This window comes from Protomyctophum parallelum (assembly GCF_964188405.1).
Source record: "Protomyctophum parallelum genome assembly, chromosome: 11".
Classification (NCBI taxonomy): domain Eukaryota; kingdom Metazoa; phylum Chordata; class Actinopteri; order Myctophiformes; family Myctophidae; genus Protomyctophum; species Protomyctophum parallelum.
Window position 1 is genome coordinate 16068658 of NC_139707.1, and position 16517 is coordinate 16085174.

The window sequence follows — 16517 nt, forward strand, 5'->3', positions numbered from 1 at the left end:
AGACTGGTGGCGGACCCCCTGAGGCGGGAATGTGTTGATTAAATGGGTTGTTATACACAGCAGACTTTTGGTTTGTTGGTTGTTTTTTTAACATCATTGGTTTGGTTTGGCTAACACGGAAAGGATAACAGCGGGTGGGAGTGTGTGTGTGTGTGTGTGTGTGTGTGTGTGTGTGTGTGTGTGTGTGTGTGTGTGTGTGTGTGTGTGTGTTTATTTGCATGTTTATTTGCAGTGTGGTATAGCTTAGTAGCAGAACTTCAAGCATAGCTACAATTTCCAGTATTGTGTTTCTAGTGTGTGTGGTATAGTTGAACTATGTACTAAATCGAATTATTATCTATTTTCTCTCCCATCACTTATCTGGGTATCTTGACAATAAGATACTTGTTACATGTATCAACCCCCAGCTGGAGGAATGGAGTACACTATTATGTGTGTCAGTTGTGTTATTACTATGTGGTAATGCAGCTGAAGGCGTAGTGTTCCTCGGAGAGCAGATGTACACGCACGCACGCAAGCAACGAACGCCTGCACACACGCACAGACACACACACAGTATATCCTTGCATTCTTTGAATTACAATTGCATTATGTCTTCCATTGGAATCAGAGGTGGACAGAGTACTCGACCCCATGCAGTACTTGAATACAAATACGAGTCATACGACCTGTTCAGATTTGCTCCACTACAAGTAAAAGTAGGTCAGTCAAAATGTTGCTTGAGTAAGAGTAAAAAAGTACATGCTTTTAAATGTACTAAGTATTCAAGAGTAAAAGTAAATCCAGGCCTGGACTGGCCACTTGACGTACACGTACAGGGCATATCCCCGGTGGGCCACCCAATGAATGGGCCGCTCCATTCATTTTCTGCACATGGAGGGATGTTTTTCAGAGAGAAGCGCACGCACGCACGCACGCGCAAGCACACGCACACTCACGCAGATCACATCATATGTAGGCTACTTAAGAAAAGTATCTGGTGTCTGGTATCAAAAGTAAGACCATTTCATGGTACAAAGAAACAAAACAACCGTGTTGTCTATACTTCTCTTTACTTTCATAATTCAGCTTTCAAGTACCGGTACTTCAGCTGTTTTTGTAGCTATTTTGCTGTCCATTACACCAAAGAAAGAATTCTCCATCTCCATCCACTATGGTTTCACACAGTATGATACATCTGTCCTACAGTGTCCTGGGCTGAATGAAGGTCCAACTCTCCATTATTGATTATAATGAAGCACATCATAAGGGCTTGTGCTCTTATAAGCCGGAGACTTATAAGAGTCCTTTCCTTAATACGAACATGCAAGCACTTCAACATGCTAGTCTGCCTCCAAAACTATTCTCACAAAGCCACTCACAGGGCTTAATTTTCTGCACGTGGAGGGATGTTTTTAAGTATAAAAGTGGGCTTGGGGCCATTAGGGCTTGTTTGTTTGTGTGAGCCTCGACAGAGCGGGGCGGTAGAGTATCTATCTGTGTGCCAATTGTGGTGCCCCAGTCTGTGTGGGGAAGAAACTAAAATCACACTTTTGTGTGAAGTGAGGGGCGGCCAGTGTGGCTGCCACATGACGTCACATGCTGATTTTCGGAGGGCCGCTGTTTTTTGGGGGGTTGCCCTAAAATCAAGGTGCCAACTGGACCTGAAACTGGTTCCCAAACATTAAAAGTCCATAGACTTGGCTGCCACATGACATCATGTCTGAAATCCAGACAAAACAGTCAACCTATACTCAGTACTCTACAGCCTTTCTAGAAGTTTACTCGAGTAAAAGTAAAATTATTTGTCTTGGAAATGTACTCGAGTAAGAGTAATAAGTATAAAGAAATCTCAAGTAAAGTACAAATCCTCAGGAGTACAGTACTTAGGTACATTTACTCAGTTACTGTCCACCTCTGATTGGAATTAACATTAATTAATAGAAATGTTAGTACGGTAGCATAGCTATTTCCAGCGTAAAATAATTGGTAGTTTAGTTAACTACATTTTCAGAATAGCTTCCACAACACTGTGTGTGTGTGTGTGTGTGTGTGTGTGTGTGTGTGTGTGTGTGTGTGTGTGTGTGTGTGTGTGTGTGTGTGTGTGTGTGTGTGTGTGTGTGTGTGTGTGTGTGTGTGTGTGTGTGTACAGAGCTTGTGTCGTTGTGTATGTGCATCTGTATGTATGTGTGTGTGTGTATCCAGTGGTTTTGTTGTCTTTGGGTTGGCTGTCTTGGCTGATGGGTGGGTCTCTGGTCTTGGCTGGCTGACTTACTGCCAGGAATGTTCTTCATGAGTGGACCAGGGACCCATCAATCTGACGCTGCTGTGTTGCAAATCAATATCCCTCACCCCCCAAAAACATAACACAGTTCACATGGTCGTCATGTCATTCTCTCATGCCTAAAAAAAGGGGAAAAATAGCCACATTCTTCATGGTAAAGTATGTGAGAGCAGTAATAGATAATTACTCTACAGTATGTACAATCCCAGCTCATTATAGTAGATTACAGCTGTCCGATAGAGTTTCCTTTGCATACACTGCAAATAACTCCCACCGGCTTAAACCTCACCTTAGCATATCAAGATGAGAAGAATAAAAGATGCATGGTGCTGTGTGTGTGTGTGTGTGTGTGTGTGTGTGTGTGTGTGTGTGTGTGTGTGTGTGTGTGTGTGTGTGTGTGTGTGTGTGTGTGTGTGTGTGTGTGTGTGTGTGTGTGTGTGTGTGTGTGTGTGTGTGTGTGTGTGTGTGTGTGTGTGTGTGTGTGAGAGAGAGAGAGAGAGAGAGAGAGAGAGAGATACAGAGACAGACAGAGAGGGAGAGAGAGTGGAGAGTGAGTGTACAATGTACATTATCACAAACAGTGGTGGAAAAAGTACATAGATCTTTTTTTACTTACGTAAAAGTATCAATACTGCAATGTAGAAACACTCTGTTACAAGTACCCATTACGCAGAAGTTCCCCATTTCACAAGTTGTCACAAATGTATAAGAATAATAAGTAAGCCTTACCGAGCCATGAGGCCCATTTCCTGTTCCCTTAGCGTGAGGCAGCTTGATGTACAAGTACACCCCCAGGACATGACGTTAGTATACCAAAGGGACTTACCCCAATCCAACCCTTGATGTTGAGTCTCTGGTATGACCCGGCCAGGGATCGAACCCCGACCTCCCAGTCCCAGGGCAGACACTCAAACCACAAGGCCACTGAGCTGGTTCAAATGTAACAAATAAATATAAAGTATAAATCCTTTGAAAATAGGATGAAAATATGCTCCACTCTGCCATCACAGAGGCTGCCGGCTAGCCTACAGTGAGGCAGAGGGGGCAGGGCCGTCACACACATATTGAGTTTGTAGATCATCTATTTTCAAATTGCCAAAGTAGGTCTGAAATGGTTTCGTATTAATAATCGAAATCTACAAATTAACCAGTATCTACATTTTTTAAATAATTACAGTGGAGTAAATAGTACAATATTTGCCTTTGAGATGTAGTGGAGTGGTACAAAGCCGGTTGCACCACGGTGCATTCGAACCCACAACCTCCGTGGTGGTGGGCAGCGTCTTTAGCACTGCGCCACCCAAGCCAAGTCTTTCTAAATAACACAGCATGGGAAGAAGTAATCTGACTAGTATAGCAACTATCAAAACAGACAAGAAGAAGTGATACGAGGAATGAGGAGTGCAAGTAGAGTCTGAAGACGGGAGTATTCAGACAGCGGTGGGAGATGGGGAGTTATTCTGCAGTCCTGACCAAATCCACCGTGTCCTTCTTGATCGGGACCCCAAAACAACTACTGTATAGTCAGGATCTCAGCAGCAGGCCCCATGAGAGCCGGCAGAGTGATTAATCTCAGCCCGGACCCCGAGGGCCAGCCTGGTGATTCATCTCCATCAGCTACCCAGGACTACAGACAGAGAGAGAGGGTGTCATAATTCACCCAACGCCCAGAAAAGAGACAGCATGCCAGAGAGGCAAATACTAACTTGTTAGTTGGCTAGGGAGGCAGGCAGACAGATAGACAAATTGATAATGAATCAGATTAACTGCCAGTGCCTACATTATCAGCCTATCAGAAACACAGGCAGCTAGATCAGGATAGGCAGACAGGCAGATACTGTACTGTAAGCGTTTGTACAGACAGACAGACAGACAGACAGACAGACAGACAGACAGACAGACAGACAGACAGACAGACAGACAGACAGACAGACAGACAGACAGACAGACAGACAGACAGACAGACAGACAGACAGACAGACAGACAGACAGACAGACAGAGAAGCAGCCAGTCAGATGAGCAGAGAGGCGGGCAAACAGACAATTAAAACCAAATCAAATTGATCATTAATGTCAGACCATCAGAGTTGGACTACCAGGTCTTCATGGTATGATCATGATTACAGCTACTGACTGTACATAGAAAGTTACAGTACATTAAGTTCAACCCATCTTTAACTGGGTGAATAAGACCAGACCCTGATGAAGATTATCTGGGTGATGTTTACATGATACACTCACTCATAAATGCTGTACTTGTGTGGTGTATAGTATGTTCCGGTATGTAGGCCTGCTCCAGAGTCTTTGTAGTTGTGGTGTGCTGGATGTTATGGTATGCATTAGTATGTTAGTGTACTTGCTGCTGACTCACACTGACTCAAGAAGCTCTGCCCTGTCCACAATCAGACCATAACAATTTGTATCACAGAGTTATAATCACGCAAACAACCTCCTGGAAACACTGACTTCCACCAGCTCTCTCTGTCTGTCTCTCTCCCTACCCTTTACCCTCAGGTAAACTTTGCACAGACCTACGTACATCAGCTATGATGCTGCATGGGCACTTAACAGACCTCCAGCTGAGCACTGCCCAACACCTCTGTAACTAAAATCTCTCTCTCTCTCGCCACACACACACACACACACACACACACACACACACACACACACACACACAGTCATGTGCGCATGCATGCACACAGCACACTTCAAGTAACATCTTGTCAGAGATAGGGCGGTTCGACAAGGGCTTCAATAATGGTACCTGTCACAGAGGACTGCTATTTGCTGCCTCCCGTCAGGCAGCGGCAATAAATTTCACCTTATTATCACAGCCTCAAAACATGCACTCACTGCTCACCTACGCTGCTGTGTGTTGACATGTCAGGCTGCCCCAGGGGCTGCTGGGTATATGGGATTAACAACACACTGTTGTGTTGCTTTGAAATGGGAGCAATACTGTACATTGTCATTTGGAGAATATAATTAGAAGGTACTGACTGTATGTAAGTTTTCTTTTAGCAGATCTTACAAATATATCATTCTGATGTCCATATCAATGAAATACCGGGTTCCTATTCATTGCTAAAAGTCGTTCCCGTGCCAAAGGTATTTTACAGCTTTATTATCACAGAAACACTATATCATTGGAATGCAGACATGAACTAGTCCTCCTAGAATTTACACTAGAAAGGTTGTGGGGCATAGTTATGTTGATGGATTTAGAAAAAATACTACTTCAGTTCCTTGTACAGCTGACAGCATGCACAAGACATGTGACACCATGTAGTAGTTCAATGTAGTCAGCCACGGACAGACACCAAAACAGTAGCAAAAACATGATCTCCCCCTGCCTTCAGCGTTTAGCCTAGGCTGCAAAGATAAGACAAACATCTAGGAAGCAAACATTTTCAAGATTTGATAAGATATTTTCTCTGGTCCGAGAGGAAAGAGAATAATGTCTCTTTAGCTGTTCCTTAACTGGGAAACATTCCACAGCATGACAATAATAAAATAAACTACTGAACCACTGAAGAGAACAGAATTGATCAAATTTAAACTAACCACAACAGTACAGAACTGTACTGAATGATATGCATTGGTGGTGGAAAGTAATGATTACTCTTAGTTGAGTACTGTCTGAACTTAAGCACATATAGTTTAGTATCTGCACTTTAGTATTTGTATTTTTTACATTTCAAATATTTCAAATATTCTACTATCCACTACATTTCTAGAAGGGAGAAAGTGCATTATATATATAGTTATTTTCTTTTCCTGGAAAATGTCTGCAAGTACTCTGGTACTTTAACTCAAGTACATATTTGACAGAGCAACTTCCACTTATAGTTGAGTAATACTTGACCAGCAGTATGTACGTATACTTTGACTCAAGTACTGGGGTTGAGTACTTTGTCCACCACTTGGTGATGTGATTCTAAACTAAACTAATCTAAACTAAACGGAACCGAACTGAACCGAACCGAACCGATTTGACCTGAACTAAACCGAACAGAATTAACAGAACAGAAGTGAGCAGAACAGAGGTCTCTTTATAGCCGTCTGTAGAGAGCAGAGCAGCCTGGTGGCAGAAAGTTGGCCAGTGCACAGGCAGCTTCCAGACCCCCTTTACTGGAAACCGACGAGGGCCTGGTCTCTGGGTGTTGGTTCCTCCATGCGTCGGTTGGCACTCACACAGAGACGGAGTATGTGAATGAGAGACTGGTGGCTGTACTGTGTGTGTGTGTGTGGGGGGGGGGGGGGAGTGTATGAACTGGGACACTGCCAACAAGTCTCTCTCCAGGCCTCAAACCCAGCTTTCAGAATCGCAACTGCTCTCTGCAGCCAGGCACACTTTCCCTTCCACTGAAACACGCTCCTCTCCTCTAAAAGCTCCACTGAAACACACTCTCCTCCACTGAGACTCTCTCCTCTTCACTGAAAGCTCCATCGAATCACTGTCCTCTCCACGGAAACACATCTGCTGAAACCTCTAGTGAAACTCCCTTACATTGAACACCCCCCCCCCCCCCCCCCCCCCCCCCGGACATCTGTAATATCACCAACTCTCTTTTCATCCACTGCCCAACACAGACAACTCAGCAGCCATTTTTCCCAGCAGCCTGATCTGATCTTAAACACACAAAATGACTTCCAGACCTACAGTAAAAGTAAGATCTCTGGCTGCCTGCCAGATGTACTCACCAACCACGGCTAGAATAACCATAACAAAGCAACCCGTCTGTCTAACATCATATCCAATACAGAGTAGATGTAATCAGATTACACCAGTTATGCCAGCAATACTGTGATGCATTCACACAGGTATTCTCTGCTAGAAGCAGGGCTTTGATGATGGTAATATCAGTTCAACACCAAACAATATATCTCAAAAAACAGACGGACACGCACACGCACACACACACAGTATGTTGAATATATTTAACATTAATTATACAAATAGATAAACATAGAATCTAGAGTTGCTTGCCCCAAAAGCTCCCACCTGAACGATGATCAGTGTGATCACCATGAGCAGCCATAAGCTGGGGGAAGCCAAAACTGAATTTACTGAATTTATTTATTTTAGCACCAGTAGTGAGAGTGCAGGGATGGCAATGTTTATTTAAAAATAAATAAAAACGTAACTAGATTACGATGAGGTTGGACAGAAAACCTTTGTTCAACCCTATCGCTCCAGTATTTCCATAATATTATGAGGACATTATGGCTTTTTTTTTAACCCATTCTGACCGGGCACCCATTTTGGTGTCGGCATCATGTTATGCTTTAGCTATTTAAAAATAGCAGATCTACAAGCTCATATCGCGCCACCGAGTGGCGCGATACGAGCTTGTAGGTCTGCTATTTTTGAAAAATCGAAGAGCGACTGACATTTCTAGAATCTGATCTCAGGTCAGAATGGGTTCATCAGACCAGTGTGTGTCCGGCGGAAACCTCGTATGAATCTGATCTCAGGTCAGAATGGGTTAAACAGTCGTAAAACAAGACGTGTGGGAGAACGCTTGTTTCATAAAACGCTGTGCGTGACGGGGCATCGCGCTGAACACCCAAAGAAGAGGCCAACGCAGCGCGACTCCCCGGTCTTGTGACATCATGTGACATCATCAGAGATGAAGATGTGGGGACCCTGTCACAACCTGCTGTCGCAGTTAAGCCCATTATATGGAGATGTCATCACAGTTATTAGTACAGCCGCGCCCAGCAGCCGGTGAAAACAGGCCCGAGAATTAACACCCGGCCCTACCTGGGCCCTGCCACCCTCATCAAACCCTGTACACTCAAGAGAATGCAGTCCCCGCTACCACCCTTAGATCTCCATATACTGTATGGAGCTGACCTGTTCTGACATTCCATATGTTGATCCGAGCTCATCAAACCCTGTACACTCAAGACATGCTCCTTATATGGCCAGAACAGAAGTCTAGGCCCAAGCCCTAGTTTTACATAATGTTAGTGAGTAACTAGCCTGCTGATTTCCTCTGAGAGGACACAGATTAAAATCTTCGGTCATCATTAGTAACTCAGAGACAGTACAAAAGACAGCAATCATTTTAGTTAACACTGGATTTTTAAGAGGGCAGGCAGTGCCTTTCTCACACAGCCCCATGCAGTGGTCTTATCTAGCCCTCCAAGCAGAACCCAATGGTACTGAAGTTTCTGACTTTTTGACGACACAGACCATTGGGTCCTGTTCCAGCAGTATCCTGCCACCTGGTACGCAGCCATACATAAAACATAAACAACGTGTTTATGGCCTGTCTGCGCTCTTTGACGACATTTTTTCGTGTGAGGGTTTCTGAATATGTGAAGTATAAGTACCCATACATGCCGCTGCGAATATCTCCTGTGGCGCGGAAGCCGTTAAGTATTTTTTGTTTTGTTTGACCGATTTGGTCGCTTTGATTCTTCTCTTCCTTCCTTGTTTATTGACACCTCATTGTACCGCCTATCTGGCTAGCTAGTGGCGCTATAGCTATGACAGAGCAGATCAGAGGCAGGGACGTAGCCGGCACAAGCCAACCGCACACCGGGAGGCGGTACAATAAACGGTAAACAAACAAGAAGAAATAAAGCGACCAAATCGGTCAAACAAAGATTAAAAATACTTAACGGCTTCCGCGCCACAGGAGATATTCGCAGCGGAATGTATAGGTACTTAAAGTTCCCGAATTCAGAATAACGCAAACAAAAAAAGGCCGTCAAACGCCGCAGATTCGATCTTAGAGAGCATGTTTATCATCCGCGTTCCAGAATTCCCATACGAAAATATAGTCATGAACAGGGACCCTACATAAAACTCATCAAAATGTCAGAAAAGCTTTATGTAGGGTTCCGAGAGGGGCTATGGTCTTATCATGACCTGAATGAAGTTCTTACAAGGTTAACTCTCCTCTCTAGATCAAATATCTATAGATGCAACACACTTTCACCAAACATCACATCCAGGAAAATAAACTTGAATCATGGCCCATACAAGACAGACAGACTTCCTCTGTCCTCAGCCATGGCATCACAGATAATCTTCCTTCTAAAAACACCCAACACAAACAGGCACATTCAACAGTCCAGCATTGCACATTTAGAAGAATGTAAGTGTTTCCTCACCAGATGCCGCCCGTTGACCCGTTGTTGTCTCTGTAAATCCATCATTGGGTAATCCCACTCCGTTAAAAGAAAATACTGTTTATTGTTCTTCCATGATTTATAAACATCCACTTCAGTTGCATCATGCTGTGCTTTCTGGCTGGGCTGGCTACCATGTAGCATGATGCTAATGTTTTGCAGTTCTGTTCCAACTTGCTAATTGCTTCTTGAAAAAGGAACGTAGACTATGTGTTGTGTTTTGTTTGAGTTATCCTTATATTCATTCCCATGTTGTATTTAACTTATAGGTGAAAAGTTAACACAACACACATATACATTACAGAACAGTAGCAGACAACAGGCCTGTTGGAAGCAGTTCCATGAACCAGGAAGTTGACTTATGATCATCTGGTTCCCAAACACTGGGTCGGGACCCAATTGTGGGCCCACACCCCTTTTTGTTTATTTTAATTTTATTATTGAACTTTTGTTTCAAAAGATTTCAGATAGTTTTTCATACATTAAAAAAGTGAGGGGCGCTAATATATTAAAGTCTAACAGTTAGACATTTACATTTACATCACCATTACATCACCTAATCAACATGAGTTAGACTCATGTTGATTAGGTGATGTAATTGTGAATTGGTGATGTAAAACAAACGGTGCCAACAAAAACATTAAATGCCATGTCTTAATAAAGACACAATATGATGTAATGAGTTACATTATGACATAAAATTTCCCTTCATTGTCAATGGCGTTTACAAAACAAACATTGAACTAAAGACAAACATTAAACCTGTGTAGGCCTATACTGTAGGAGGGGCTAGCGCCCCTCAAAAATGGAGGAAGTGAAAATACGGGTCATTGTCAGTTTATTATGATGAATGACGTATGCAAGGAAGTATGCAAATAAACAGCTAGCTGTGTCAAAGTCTTTTCTTTGTTTTCAGTTTTTTTATGTGGTTAGGGTCAGGGTCTCACATATAGAACAAGGGCTGATCAGCTGATTTCACTGTCAGGGGTGAGAGCCCTTTTTTGCTTTTGTGCCTTTATTGATAGTTACAGTGAAGACGGACAGAGAGAAGGGGAGAGACATGCAGCAAAGGTCATCATGAAAGGACTCAAACACGCAACGCACTCAGGCCAGGCCAGAGCCTATGTGGCATGCGCCTTGACTAGGCATGTAACGATATATCGTATATCGATATATATATATCGATATTAATCCTGAGTCTATTAATCAATTTATTGGGGGGCTTGTGAATTATGGTGTGTGATGTGAAATGTGAGCTTTAATCATATTCCATCATATTCAAGTGTTTTGCATGGATTTGCTTTTGAAATGAGAGTCATTTTCATATAGAGCACTGCAGAGGGGAGCTGTGTGTCCGTGACTGTGCCCAGGTGATGATGGTCGTTGATGCTCATCAAGGAAGGCAATTATGTTTCTGCACTGTCAAAAGTAATGCTACTTCTTTTGCAATGTAGTTAAATAAAACATGCGAAAAAAGCTCGGGGGGAAGATAAATTATATAAAAAAATAATAATAATAATAATCTGGAAAATATTTTTTGGTTAAAATATCGTGAAAAATCATATCGTGATACGAATCGTATCGAGTGTTGAGTGAATCGTTACATGCCTAGCCTGGACCGCTAGGCCAGTGGGCGTCCCAATGCTGGCCTATAGTTTTGTTTGTCTAGTATGACATGCCCAGAATAGGTTCGCGTTAGGATTCATGTGGTTAATGGAATTCAGAATTAAGGTGAGAATATGGAGAATATGTTGAATATCAGTGTTTGGTCCATAAATAAAGAACATTTAATTAATTTAAATGCCTGTTTCTAAGTAATACTAATACTATAGCAGGTGTTCCTCGCCACACACACCGAGGCCACTGCAGGCTAGGTAGATTCAGACATGAGGAGCAGCAGTAAAGTCCTGTAGTGTTCCTTCAAAGTGCCCCGCCGCCGCCGGTGGCCAACGCAGACAGATTTATTTCACGATCCGGCCCTCGGGCGTTATCAACGATTATGACGCCCACTCCCCCCCCCAACTATGTTCCTCAGAGCGGGAACATCTATTACTCTGCCAACACGAAATTTACTGCACGGTTGGACGTGACCGGCGGGCGTATCGGAGGACTTCAAACGAGGGCTTGTCGTGTGTTAAGTCGACGGTGGCGAGGCGAGGCAGAGCCCCGGATCAGGTTCTGGAGACATCCGGACGATGCCTGTTATCACAGATATACTGTCATGTCTGCTGCTTGTGGGATTCTGGCTCCGGCCCACACACACAAACACACCGCTGGGGGACGCGTGTGTGTCTCGACTTGTCTGTAGCTCAGGGGAGGATAGAAGAGGAGATTATTGTTATTATTTTTATTATTATTACGGATTGACAGCAGGGATGTGGAGAGGCGGAGCTGAGCGGAATTGAGGATAAATGGAGATGTTGCAATTAACTCTCTCTCTCTGTCTCTGTCTCTGTCTCTCTCTCTCTCGCACAAACACCTCCCCCCATACACACACACACACACACACACACACACACACACACTCTCTCTCTCTGTCTGTCTCTTTCTCTCTCTCTCTCTCTCTCTCCCCCCAGTCCTCCAGGGTTGAGTGGCAGCCCGGTGCTCTCGGACATCTCTCTGATCCGACTGTCGCCCCACCACGCGGCGGCGGTGGCCGCGGCGGCGGGCGGAGAGTCTCCGTTCAGCCCCCACGCCTACGTCAGCCCCCACATGGAGCACTACCTCCGCACCTCCGTCCACAGCAGCCCCACGCTGTCCATGATCTCTGCTGCACGGGGCCTCAGCCCTGCTGAAGGTGAGAGCACACACACACACACACAGTGTGTAATGTGATTGGTCAGCCGTGGAGATGGCAACCTGCTTCCTGTTACACAGATATGAAATAATGAGCTGTGATGTACTGCTTCTGGAGTGTGCGTGTGTGTGTGTGTGTGTGTGTGTGTGTGTGTGTGTGTGTGTGTGTGTGTGTGTGTGTGTGTGTGTGTGTGTGTGTGTGTGTGTGTGTGTGTGTGTGTGTGTGTGTGTGTGTGCGTGACTGTATGCTGTGTGCGTATGAATTCAGCCTGTCACAATTAATTTACGTACAAGACAAGCAAGGAAGTGCTGGAATGTGGCACCCCTCCACACACACACACACACACACACACACCTCTGTCTCCCTCCCCCCCCCTCCTCCTCTCCCCCTGGGACCCCAGCCAACCTCAAAAGAGTCCAGACATCTTTTATCAAAGGAGTGACGCCCCAGGCTCATCTCATCTTCAGTACTTCAGTACACTCATCTCCTCTTCTATACAACCTTTTCTTTGTGTGTGTGTCAGTGTGTGTGTGTGTGTGTGTGTGTGTGTGTGTGTGTGTGTGTGTGTGTGTGTGTGTGTGTGCGTGCGTGCGTGCGTGCGTGCAAGTGTCTCCCTCTCACACGGTAAAATCTCCAGTGTCCCCTTAATCCGATTAATACTCTGTCATGCCAAAAGCTCACAATGCATCGCGGACGCGACGCTCCTCTTTTGCACTACGCATCATGTTTTTCTAGCGTTTCGAACGCACATAAAAGTTCTTTGTGTGGAAGGAACTGTCACCCGCTTCAAATGTTATATCAACCCATAATCACCAGTAGGTCAAAGCCATGCAATGGAGCCAGTAGGCTCTACTGGAGCCAGTAGGCTCTACTGGAGCCAGTAGACTCTACTGGAGCCTACTGGCTGCCATTAGGAAACGCGGAAGTGAAATTACTACCGCCGAAGCGAAAACATGGTGAAACAACTATACAGCAACTTCGTTTTATGTTTACTTATGTGGCCGGTTAAGACTGAGACTGACTTAGAGTTAGGTTTCTGGTTCAAGGACTTTGCTTTTGCCATCTTTGTTGAAGAAGAGTCTGGGTAATTATGTTAGTGTTACTAGAATTACTAAACGTTTCTAAATCTTATATTTAGATTTAGTCTGGCTTAATCTAGTCACCTCATGAGGTTACTGGAGGTCAACTGCTTAATGTGTGATTACCTTCGAGGGGATTAAGCATGTTTACTTACACCCATTGGTGTCAAACCCATTAGTGTCAATGTCAGACCATCAGCAGTCATGGTCTGATTTTTAATCTAAATGGTTCTTTGTGTTTATGCTATTGCCCTGGAGTATCTATCTCATGTAATTGAGAGCAATTTGGAGGTTTGGAATTCAATGGCTTTTTAAAGTTTGATTTGGTTCCTCCCCCGTTTTCCATTTTAATTATTATTTGTATTGTTCAGGCCTTCTGGAAATGTGGTGTTATTAGGGTTAGATTTGGGTTAAGGTTAGTAGTAGTCGGACAACACGACCAACGCGACAGAATGAGCGAGTGCATTCTCCGGCAGCGCCAATGAGACGTGGTGCTGCCAGGGAAGGTGGATGAACTATGAATTATGACAGCTCCGTTCCGTGACAACAACAACAACAACAACGTCTCCGCTCCAGTAGAGCCTATAGCTGGCTCCATTTCATGGTCTTGATAAGTAACCTACTGGTTGATATGGGTTGATAGCAGAGGTGGGAGGAAGTCCCTATGTTGCAAGTCCAAGTCGAGTCTCAAGTCTTTGCTCTCAAGTCAAGTCAAGTCTCAAGTCTTTGGCATTCAAGTCCCAAGCAAGTCCAAGTCCTGAACTTTTAGTTTCGAGTCCCAACCAAGTCCTAAGCATTTTGTTTCAAGTCCCAACCAAGTCCTTATCTTTTGTTTCGAGTCCCAACCAAGTCCTAAGCATTTTGTTTCAAGTCCCAACCAAGTCCTTACCTTTTGTTTCGAGTCCCAAACAAGTCCCACCGAGACATAATACTAATTAATGATATGTAAAGATTTACATAAATCATGAGCATCTATTGAGCCATTTAGATGTCAAAGGTCATGTCTCACCGAGACACAGGATCGATCATCTGACACAAATTAAATGTTTCCCCTGAGCAAGCAGGCTATTATTATTACAATGGTAAAATGTCATTACTTGCACTGAAAAGGTGTTCAAATCCAGGGTAGAAGAGGAATGTTACATAATGCCTCGATCCACTTTTTCCACTCCCGATCCGATACCGATCTAAAATCATCAAAACCGATCCGATAACTGATACCGATCCGATATCGATCCAATCCGATCCAGCACATATTTAAGTCGCTCTATGCTTTCCCAAATCTGTCAGACTTTTTTTTATCTTTACCTTTTATTAGATTTTATAGTCTGGAATGTTGAATCAGGATTGATCAAGTGATAATATTATTACTCAAAACAGAGAACAACACCTCCCCAGAATAATAGTCAACAAACAAGTTCCACATGAGTATAGGTTGAGAATAACTGACCCATTTATTTTTAACTTGAGCCTATACTTCAAATGTGGAAGTGTTCTAGTGACAAATTTATTTTATTGTATTCTATGCCTTTTTTTTATCCATACTATTTATTATTATTATGCACATTATGCACAAAATTTTAAGGACCCAGCAATTTGTATCTCTGTGACCCCAAATTATTGTTTTGTATTTGTTTATATTGTAAAATCAATGTCAATTTAGAGTGTACAAATGGAACCTATCATTTGGCTGGGAGTGGGGACCCCTGATCCCCAAACCGTGCATACTGTCCTACAGCTACACAGCACACTGTCTGTCCGTGACAATGGAAATAGTGACGTCTGTTTATTTAAGCATTGGTTAGCACTTAACCAGTTATTAGCATCATAGCATGGTCTGTCACATAAGTATTGACAAACAGCGATCATATTTGTCAACCAACTGTTGGGGACTGTGGGGATATATCATTTTAAGAACATGAGCAAGAGCATGTCGTCATGCTCAGCTGTCAGCTTGTTGCGCTGTTCCGTCTCTCTCGTCTAGATGTTGACGCTAATCAATGCTAAAGATTAGCTTGCATTGAGCTAAGGCTGAAACTTTGCTGCTGTTGTTGCCACGGTGGCGAATCCATTTTTGCACTCGGCTGTTGGGTCTTTTTTGTTTTATAATATATAATAATACTCCCATGCGGGAGCGGCTGTCAATGTGGCTTTCTCCACACTGAGTAGCAGCGCGCAGTAATGGCTAGTGGCTAGCCTAGCAGCCTGCACTGTGCAAGACTGCCACTGTGAAGTGTGACTGGGGCTGCCAATGCCTCTGTAGCGCACACTGCTGGAGGAATAAAGTCCTGGAGGAGTGGAGTACTAGAATGGACTGGAGTGGAGTGCTTGCAGTTGCAGTGCTTGGAATGGATCGGTCATTTTCGCTGTAGTCCGATCCGATCCCGATCATGTTTTTTGGCTGATATCGCCCCGATATCCGATCCGCGGCATCCCTTTATATACAAATACCAAACTATTTTACATGTCATAAAAAAGATAATCAGATGCTGTAAGGTATTAAGTGACTTGAAAATGTTCAAGTCAAGAGGGCTCAAGTCAAGTCAAGTCTCAAGTCCTTGGCGTTCAAGTCAAGTCAAGTCTCAAGTCTTTGGCATTCAAGTCCCAAGCAAGTCCAAGTCTATTTTTGATTTGATCAAGCAAGTCTAAAGTCATCAAAATCGGGACTCGAGTCCAAGTCGAGTCTCGAGTCTCGAGTCCAAGTCCCCACCTCTGGTTGATAGCATTCGAACATCATTCGAACATCCGCTAGAACTGTGGGACAAAGGCAACTGCAGACCAAAGTTTGATATGAATTAAACTCAAGACTGAACGTGTGCTTGAATCAATTATTCATTACTGACTTTGCATCACCCGCGGCTATGCATGCAGGTCCGCTGCACATAGGCATACCACGTTGTTTGATGTTATATAGATGTTTCCCTTCATTCATTGTGTGTGTGTGTGTGTGTGTCTCTCTCCTCTAGTCACCCATGAGCATCTGAAGGAGCGTGCTCTGTTCGGCCTGCCCCCCGTCCCTCCGGGCACCAACCCTGCAGACTTCTACCACCTCATGGCGTCCGCCGCCAGCCAGCGCAGCCCGTACGGAGACCTGCTGCTGCAGAGCAGCGCAGCCGCAGCCGCGGCTGCGGCGGCGGCTGCTGCTGCGCACCTACCAGACTACATCAGTCCTGTGGATGGTGAGACACACAACACACGCACGTACGCATGCACGCACGCACGCACGCACGAA

General features: G+C 44.2%; 1 protein-coding gene across 2 annotated transcripts in view; it reads left to right on the forward strand.

Annotated features, from left to right (window-relative positions):
• gli2a (GLI family zinc finger 2a) overlaps positions 1 to 16517 on the forward strand; it is a 104601-nt gene that overhangs the window by 58865 nt on the left and 29219 nt on the right. For both annotated transcript variants that reach the window (XM_083776504.1, XM_083776505.1), the window contains exons 4-5: positions 11986 to 12206; positions 16252 to 16464. In XM_083776504.1, the coding sequence (XP_083632630.1) occupies positions 11986 to 12206; positions 16252 to 16464 (434 nt within the window). The remainder of the gene's footprint in view (positions 1 to 11985; positions 12207 to 16251; positions 16465 to 16517) is intronic.